General features: G+C 20.9%; 3 protein-coding genes across 3 annotated transcripts; all 3 read right to left on the minus strand. All coding sequences in view use genetic code 6, as the record gives it.

The window, feature by feature from the left end:
- Positions 1-2,625: 2,625 nt before the first annotated feature.
- Positions 2,626-6,108, minus strand: TTHERM_00248520 (kinase domain protein; the record flags this gene model as incomplete). The annotated part of the gene is made up of 15 exons (XM_001023882.3): positions 2,626-2,716; positions 3,176-3,265; positions 3,399-3,488; positions 3,548-3,637; positions 3,700-3,789; positions 3,853-3,942; positions 4,002-4,094; positions 4,155-4,244; positions 4,297-4,389; positions 4,459-4,548; positions 4,600-4,976; positions 5,261-5,335; positions 5,391-5,452; positions 5,524-5,694; positions 5,751-6,108. 15 exons carry the CDS (start codon positions 6,106-6,108, stop codon positions 2,626-2,628), a joined length of 1,950 nt encoding a protein of 649 aa, XP_001023882.3.
- Positions 6,109-6,849: 741 nt separating this feature from the next.
- On the minus strand, positions 6,850-8,530 carry TTHERM_00248530 (prenyltransferase and squalene oxidase repeat protein; the record flags this gene model as incomplete). Its single annotated transcript, XM_001023883.2, has 4 exons — positions 6,850-7,129; positions 7,193-7,682; positions 7,914-8,147; positions 8,224-8,530. 4 exons carry the CDS (start codon positions 8,528-8,530, stop codon positions 6,850-6,852), a joined length of 1,311 nt encoding a protein of 436 aa, XP_001023883.2.
- Positions 8,531-9,029: 499 nt separating this feature from the next.
- TTHERM_000248530 (transmembrane protein, putative) lies at positions 9,030-9,641 on the minus strand (the record flags this gene model as incomplete). Its single annotated transcript, XM_012799955.1, has 2 exons — positions 9,030-9,375; positions 9,435-9,641. Coding segments are annotated over 2 exons (552 nt in total), but the record flags the coding sequence as incomplete, so codon positions are not given.
- Positions 9,642-9,955: the final 314 nt, after the last annotated feature.

A 9,955-nucleotide genomic window follows, 5' to 3' on the forward strand; every position in this document is an offset into this window, starting at 1 on the left:
CCAAAAGGTAAATTAATTTGTAATTTGATTATGCTTTTAAGAAATTTTAAAAGTTTTTTACTTTTTTTAGTTATTTATTAATTTAATGGAATTCTTATTACAAGCTAATTAGGGGGTATAATATGCTTGCTTTTTTATAGGCCTTTTGTTTTTTGGTTTGATTACTACTTTAATTAGATTTAATAAAAATTAAAGGATTGATTGATTGATTTAATCATAAAAAATTACATTTATCTAAAGATATATAGCAAATACATTTATTTTGCGGATCTTAGCTTTTGATAATAATCATAATAATTCGCAAGAAGTTTAGTTTTACCTAAAATACTCTCTAGATTAATCATAGATTGACTCGCACCGATCAAAATAATTGCTTTCTATTTTGATTATAAACATTCTTTTATTTATAAGCAATTTCAAGTAGTATTATTAAAATATCTTTGTGTTCACATTTTTATTTATTAATATCCTTCAATTGTAAATTAACTATTCATTTTTGCATTTCAAAAAGAGTTAATGATAAATTAGAATTAAATATTTTAATTCGTTCATTAAATGTATAGTTATCTTTAAAAAATAGAAATTATCTGTTTTAATTTAGTGGTTTTTAAAATTATTTTTCAATACTTGGTCATGTAAACAAACTAGACGATTTTATAATTTGTTTTGAAATTTATCAATTTTACAAAGCAAACAAAATTATGATTTGGTTATTTATAAACTTCAAAAGTAGTTGATATTTGTTTACTTATGTATTAAATTGTGTTACAAAAAATATTAAGTTTATTACAATACATTTTATTCACATTTCAAATTCGTTTTGGTTAATTGGAAGTTAAATGTCAATTTTGGTTGTTGATACCAACTTAAGTTGGTTTAGACTTTTGTAAAAGTTTCATAAAGAAAATTTGAGGTAATAAAAATTATTTTTAATTACCTTCCATAAAAAAAGAAGGAATTATTCTTATTTTATTTTGTTGTGGTAGATTTAAATGTATAGAATAAAAGTTGAGAAAATGCTATTTTATAAATTAAGAGTAAAAAAATTTCTATTTTAAAGAGGAGATCAAAAAAAATATTGAGAATGGAGATAAGATTTGATTTTATTTAATGACTAATTTACTTTACATGAATAACAATTCCTTAATTAATAAATTTATCTCAGTATTTTTCCTGCTTTTTTTTTGAGCAAATCTGATTTAATTAAATTTTGACTTTGTAAAAATAATCCTATTACACAGTTTATAACTCTAAAAATTAAAAATGTTAAGTAAACTAATATTTTTTGGATAAAAAATTTAAAAATTGAGATCATTTTTCCTTTGGAAATCAATTTGCTTTTTGTTTAAATGCATTTTATAAAGCATTTTAAAAATTAATACTAATAAAAATAATATTGAATTCACATTTCTAATAGAAAATATCTAAACAATTAAATGGAGAATAAATTTATTATTAATTTTAATTTTCACTTTTCTAATTAGTTTTATAGGATAGTAAGATAAAGATAATATTAAATTTTATTTCTATTAAATTAGTGAGGTTAAAAAGGTTGTCCAAGATTTACTTTACACTTCCTAGATATAATCAAAGCATCATGTTGTATAAAATTATAGATCCACCAAATCAATAAAAATGATATAATTTAAATCTACTAATTAATTATAATTTTGGTCTCTGAATAATTAAAAATCCTTTGCTTAAAACATATTTCAATGCTTTTTAAAAGCACGTATTTATACTTTTTATAATATCTATAAAAAATACAGAAAATATTTTAGAAAAATAAACTAAGTTAGCATTAAAAGTTAAAAGAAATATTCAGATATTTATTTTGTTTCATAATTTAAGATATAAAGTAATATATTTAAATTAAAATTAACACATGATATATAATTTATTTTATCTACTTTACTAAAAAGCCTTCTTTTTTATAATACCATCTAGAAAAATATTAATTTTGAAATTATACTTGTTTGATGATTAATTTTGTTTTTTTTATTAAATGTTACTAAATATTTTATATTAATTAATAATATAAGCTCACTAAGTTATAAAACAATATAAAGATTTTTAGAAAATTTTAAAATTCTAACTAAATTTTTAACCATTTTTCCTAATTAAGTTTGCCCTCTGGAATTTAAAATTATTTAAAAAATATGAATTTAGATTGTAAAAATGTTTTTTTTTAACACAAATAAATTTGAAAATTATATTTTTATTCAATAAAAAATTATCAAATTTTTTTTATATATCTCCTATTAATAAAATAATGACAGAAACTCAGAAAAAAATCTTCATTATATACATTTATATTATAAACCATATGTTAAAAATAAATGACAAAATCAAATTTTTATAAATTTGAATTTAAAGAGCAAATTTTTTTTTAAAGATAATTAACGAAGTAAACTTAATAGTAAGATATTAAAACAATTATTGTAATTGAGACTTATTAACAGATAAATATAAAACAAATTTTAGAGTTGACAAAATAATAATTATTTATTTATTTGTTTTTATCTTTAACTTAATTTAAATTATTCGTATTCCATTTAATTTATGATAGAAATTTATTTTTGATAATAAATAATTAAAATATCCATAAAAATATCTCTAAACTACTCAAAAATCTATGCTATAGAAATTCATTTTGCCTTTAAAATTACCATCGAATATTTACTAAATCCTTTGCTTTTCTTAAATTTTGTTTTCACTATTTTCATGCAATAAGTAAAAAAAATAAACAATATTTAATAGATTGATTTAAAAAAAATAATTTAATTAACAAATTATTAATAAAACTATTGATTCAATTCTAAATTATTGTTTATAATTATTTCATTTTGTTTTATTATTTAATAGTTTTTAAAAGTCAAATAAGTTAAAAAAACACAAAAATAAATGATTTTCTTCATTTGTTTATTATATTTAAAATAAAATAATGTTTCGTTATTAGGATTGTTATTGGATTTTTAAAATTCATGAAAGGTTAATGTCAAAAGAGAAGAATATTTAAAGAAAATTATTTTTTGAAGATTTTGAATCATTAAAGTCTTAAATTCCAAAATAAGTACTTTCAAAAATTAATTAATAATCAGATAAATAATTTTGACAACTCTATCAAAAACCCTGTTTATTTATTATTAATAATATATTTTTAATATAAATTTACCTAAAATCTATATAAATGTCCTTTAATTGTTTGCATTTTCTAAGAGAATCTGCTGTGCCTATAAGCCCATGGTCGGTAATTCGGTTTTCTCTTTTTTAAAAAAAGAATAAATTATTTTGTTAGAAAGTAAAAATAATTTTAAATAAGTTATATATCCAATTTCATATAATTTAAAATTTTAATTATCTATATAAAGATTCATTAAAGTTTTTGTAGATCTTACGAAAAAAATAGCTCTACTAATTATAGCTTTTAACAGAATTATAATTTATCTACAACAGAGATTAGTCCTTAGTCATCTATTTTATTTTACCTATATTATTTATTTGTATATTATTTCTAATATTAGTAATTTATTTGTTGATTATTTACTAAAAGTAAAATTCTAATGATTATAATAAAATATTATCTTTAAATATTTCTGCCAATCCTTTAAACCCATCACTACTTAAATCGTTTCTCCTAATAAAATTATATTTCAATATGTATTAAAATATTTGCTAAAATCGAAATGTTTAAATTACTAAAAGCATAATTTGAGTTCATGCAATTACTTAAAATTGGTTAACACTTCTGTAATACCGTAGAAATCTTGATCGTTGATACAAATATCTCTAATTTTAGAATATTGTGAAATTATAAATATCAATAGAACTTTATTTCTTAATTATTTTTACGCTAAATACAGAGAAAGACTTGTAAGTTTCTTTTGCTATTAAAGAGCCTTTAATACATCTATTAGCCCATTTCCTGTGATTTAATTTTCACTATTTTAGTTTTAAAATAATTTTCAAATTCGAAAAGACAAAGATTAAATTTAAATTACGAGAAATGTAGCTTTAATTCTTGCAATTAAATTTAACTCGAATTAGCTAGTGGAATAAGACCTCTAAAACCATCATCTGTAATTCTATTTTTTCTATTTATATTTTTGTATTTTATTTTGCTAATTTTTTACAAATACTGATTGATTAATTACGTGAAACTAAGAGAAAGTTTTCTCAGCAGCAAACACTTATTTATAGACTGAAATAATTGTAGAATGCCTCTATCTCTAATTTAGTTTTCTCTAAATAACAGAAAAATGTTAGCATTAAACCTTAGTAAAAATATTAAATTACTCAAAATTGATAGTTAATATCTCTAAAGACTTGGAATGATCATTAACCAAGCTGGTAATTGCAAATAATCCACTATCTGTTATTAAATTGACACTTTTAAATTAAATTATGAATTTATTACTCATTATTAATTTAAAATAACTAAAAGTAATTTATATTTACTAAAATTGTAATTCTAGCTCTTAAATATTCTTGCATAATTTGATGGCATCAATTATTCCATATAACTATCCATCACCTATTTATGTTCTCCTTCATATCAAAATTAAATAATTAAAATTATTTTTGTTTTAAGAATTTTACGATTCGTTAGCACTTATTTTTTATAAGTTTCTTTGTGAAAAATACTTCTGATAATACATTTGATAGTCTTTGCTAATTTTTTGTTAGTTTTAAAGAAGCTTTGATATTTCTTTTATATAAATAGCCATTAAATCTTATTCATTAAACTCAAAATTTTTCTTAAGAGTGTTAATCAGTTCACTAGTTTCTTATCTCTCTTTTTTCGATACCTTCACCATATTTAAAATAATCTTTTCTATGTAAAATTTATGATGAGAGTCGAATGGTATGTAGTCTTGTATGTCATTATTATTTTTGATATCGATAGATTCCTCAAGTTCAAATCCTTTTCCAATAATTATTTCAGACAAAACCATTCCAAGGGCATATGTATCCATCTAAATTATTATAAAGAAACCATTTATTGAATTTTAAATATAAAATTTAGACTTTTAAATAAAATGTTTTAAAATAATCTTTGATTATTAAAAAAAATAGAAATACTTCAAAAAATTTTGATATAAATTGGGTTTATCTTTTGATTTTTTGTTAAATATTATAAAAACTTATTAAAAACATTCAAAGGTATTATTCAAAAAATATGCTTATTGCTAAATTATTAATAATTTATTTAGTTAATTTATAATAAAATAAGAAATAATTTTAAATTATTTATAATTACCTTATTTTAAAATCTTGAAGTATCTTGTTCTTTTTCTAGTTCTGGAGCACCATAAATTTAAGTTCTTTATAGTTGCTAAATGATAAATATATAATATATTAAAAAGTGTTAAAGATTTAATAAATCTTACTTTGGAATTAGATGAAGCAGGTTTATTAGATTTCATTAAAACTTGAGCCAAACCAAAATCAGCTAATTTTTTATTTATTTTTTAGTAGAATAATAAATTAATCAGAAAATTTATGTCAATTGAATATCCTTACTAAACATAAATTTATTTTTAGGTCTATTGTATAAGATATTTTCTGTCTTGATATCTCCATGTATTAATCCTAAATTTTCAAGTTCTGCTAAACCTTCTAACAGTTGCAGTGTAGTTTCATATATTTGTTTATCTGTTAGCTTGCAACTTTCAAGAATTTCCTTAAGGGAGCCTATTTTGTAATTGATAATATCAATCTAAAAATTTTGCAAATTCAATTTAATTTACAATCAGCCAACTCTTACACAATGTAATAAGTGTTTAAAGAAGGATTGTATACAATTTCATGTATCTGCGCAAGATGTTATGTATTTTTTATTTATTTGTATTTTGTTGATTGTTTAAGAGCTGTTTCTAAACCAGAGTTCTTGCTATAAATTATTTTAATTGCTACACTCTAATAATTCTCAGAATATGCTTGTATTTGCTAACCAAATAATCCATTTCCTAATATTCCAACATATTAATATTTCATTTAACTTAAAAACTTGATCTAATTCTAAAATATGTTAATATCTATGCTATTCTATTCACAAAATTCTTATATTTATTAGCTCTAGTAGGAGCCATGAATAATTTAACCCATTTAATTTCCTATTAACTTTAAATTGATATTTGATTTTCTTTTAAATTTTAATAAATAAAAAAATTATGCAGAAAATTCACAAAAAATAAAAACAATTATTATCATAATTAAATAAATAAAGTTACTCTATATTTTATATGATTTAGATAACTCAAAAACTAATATTGTAGCTTTCTTAGAATATATTAATTAAAATTTTAACTAAAAAAATGAAGCCTTATTCATTAAGCCAGTTCAATAACAAACATTCGATGGTTAATTATAGAAAATAAATATGCTTAGTATAAAGCAATCTAATAAAAAAATAAATAACAAACTAACTTGCTTACTAATGAAGTGACTTAATTAGTTATTGAGTCTAATGATACAATAAATATAAAATTAATTTGCTAAAAATAAAGTAAGTTAATTTATCTTTTAACTAAAAAGAAAATGAAACATTAATAAGAGGTTACCTTTATTTATGAATCTTTATCGTATATGAAATAATATTTTATTTTTTATGTTATAGACATACTATTGTTTTTAAGCTGTATTATAAAAACAAAATTTATTGCATTTATTTTTAAAATTTAAAAGAAAATATTTAATGTTAGAATTAATTTTTTTCATTATACAAGATTTAAAATCAAAAAAGAAGGGTAATTAGGGAAAATAAATATACTCATTGATTTTAAGGATAAATAAATATAAAATGTGTTAAAAAAACATAATTAATTTTTTTATTTTTTATTTAATTATTCATTAGATTGGAGGAAGTTTTGCATAAAAACTTTTAGCAAAATCTAATTTATCTTAAGGTAAATTGTAAACTACATTAATTTATTTAGTTGAACTTGTCATTTTGTTCATAAAGTACTCTTCTTCTTTATTATCAGCACTTCTTTGGGCACTGCTTAAACCACTTAACGAATAACAAGTATGGTACAAATCTGGGAACTTCCCTGGTTTATCGTAAAGCCCTCCATCTTTTTCTTAGCAAAGTAGAATGTATGCTTGTAGTTTCTATTGATCATATAACCTAAGTAGCATTAAAAAATAATTTTTATCGTTTTTTGAATCCAAATATTTAATAAAAAATTACAATTAATTGTTGTATGAAGCAGCTCCACCAGTAATTTCATTTAATATTCTAAATGTAGCACCTTGCCAAAAAGAGTAACAATTGTCAACAAGTTTATTAGTTCTACCCTAAAAACCACCTTCTGTCTTCATTTATTTCTCTGTAAGCCAATAGGTGAATCTATTTAAATTTATTCTATGTCCTTGTTTTAGTATTGCTAATGCAGCTAGTCCACAATAAGATAAACCTCCATGAGCTTCACCAAATGGCTCTGGAGCAATACCTCCTTCGTAAGTTTAACTGGAGCAAATAAAATCTACAACTCCATCAATAAGTTCTTGTGTCATTATGTTCAGAACATCTGCTATAAGCACAGCAATATAAACTCCTCTCATATCTGACTCTCCTCCTTCACATAAAAGGAAACTACCTTTCATAGCTGGATTTCTGCATCTCAACAAAAAATTATACATTCCTTTTCTATCAACAATAGATAAACATTCTTCACTTCCTTTATTTATTTATTTAAGATGGAAATTAGTTAATTAATTATGGATTATTGAAAGTCTAAAGTTAGCATTTTTAAAATATTTATAAGCCTAAATCTTTATTTTATTTATGAAAAATATAATTTATCTATGCAAATTAATAAATAACCCTAAGTATTTTAAGTATTATTCTCAAAGTTCATTTGATTTTAATAGAACAAACAATTAAATATAGCAAAATGCATTTAATTTACCTAGCTCTACTAAAGAACAGATTGCAGCATAGCTAGAAGCAATGTGAGGAAACTAATAATGACCTCCACAGAAACCTCCTAAAGGATCTTGAGTTTTTTTTAAGAAATCTAAGAGCTAAAATAATATTTTTTAGTCTTGGATTGTTAAACAAGGATCATTTAATAAATAAATAGAATGTATAATCCAGAAAATAACCCATGGATGTCCTACGTCATAGTATCTAATATTAAATTCTTTAAAAATTTTTAAATTCATTGCTACATTTATGTTCAAGAATAAATAATCTGAAATGCAAAATTCAATCCTTACTTAAATCGAATAAAGCCTTTCTCAAATAATTTCCATGAGCCTCTTTATTTAAAACACCAAATTCAATATCTTCATCATCTTCTTCGTCGCTATCTACATCTACATAGTCATCATTGTTTTTTTGCTCATTTTAAACTTCTGGGTCATTATTTTTCTTTTCTTACAAATTTTATTTTTTTAAGAGCTCTTTCTAAAGAATCTTTTCATACAATTCACGAACTGCATTTTCAACTCTTGATTACTCTACAATTGTTCTATCCTTTTGCTTTAAGACACCCTCTAAATCTTCTTTTCTCTATTTACTCATATTTAATTTATTGCTTAATCAATAAAAAATTATTAAATTTGTTAAATATAATTCGAAATATAAAGAGATAGTTGCTATTGAATCTATTCATAAGCTATATTAATACATTCCGATACAAATATATATAATATATGAATGAATTAGAGGAAACGTTTGTCAGTAGAAAATAAATATAACATTTTAAGTATTTTGAATGAAAACTAAAATAAATTATTCTATTTTACTTCATCAAAAACTTTTTTATTAAAAACTTAACTTATTTGTTTATGAATAGATAAAAAAATGTTAAAGGACCTAAATTTAACTAAATTAAGTATAATATTCCTACATTAATTATCTTTAAGTTCACAAACATATTAGAATTTTAATTAAATTATGTTAAAAATGATGAATCACACATATACATACTTTATTTATCTTGCTCACAAACTTTCTTACCAAAAAAAATAGAATGTTATAAAATTAAAGATTTAACATAATTCAAAATAAAAAAATAGATTCATTTTTGTTTTATAAATGTAAGAAAGTAACATAAATAATTGAAACACTCAAGGTTTATTTTAGGAGAATACGAAAAAAAGAAGTAAAATATATAGTTAATAGTTAAATATAAATTTGGATAGCTTATTATATTTTTGAGAATTTAAATAAATTTTTGTTATGATTTATGCTATTAATTTGCTTAAAAGTTAAATTAGTTAATTAGTGAGTAAATTAGTTAGTATTTATGTGTATATTTTTATTTTTTTGTTTGTTTGTTTGCATGAATTAATGTAGGAATGGCTAGCTGTTAAATATCTTGTAATTATACTACTTAAATTTGTTCGTCTTTTTTCATAATGTATCTTTTAGTTATAAATATTATTTTAAAGATCAAGAAATATTTTAATAAAAGATTTTATACAATCTGAATTTACTGTTTCGCTATGTAATAAAGTTGTTAGCTTTTTAGGAGCTCTATGAGGAGAAAAAATAGAAGAAATAAGCATCACTGGAACTGTAGCACCAAACAAGAATATAAAAATAGAAAGAATGCAACTAGAATTAAAAAAAACAATTAAAACAAAATTATTTTAAAAGCTTTAATTATAGAGTTATTTTTTAAGTTACCCTGAAAAGTTTGTGTTTTCTTTTGATTCTGCATCAAAGCAGTGTAAATCTTGTAAAACACCAGCTGCTCCACATATATTAAATATTACCCTCAATAAACATGCTATTCCAAGAATAATAATGGAGACTTTTACCTTTTTAATACATAGAATAATATTTAGTTATTAAATTTATTATTGAAATTTTATGAAAATTGATTTTAAGGTTGATAATAATTTCTTATTAATGAATTATTATTATTGCTAGAGAATTCCTTTTTTTTTTATCTCATCTATCATTAAATAATTAATTACATGACGTTTGAAGGTATTCGAC

This window comes from Tetrahymena thermophila (assembly GCF_000189635.1).
Source record: "Tetrahymena thermophila SB210 genomic scaffold scf_8254406, whole genome shotgun sequence".
Lineage (NCBI taxonomy): Eukaryota > Ciliophora > Oligohymenophorea > Hymenostomatida > Tetrahymenidae > Tetrahymena > Tetrahymena thermophila.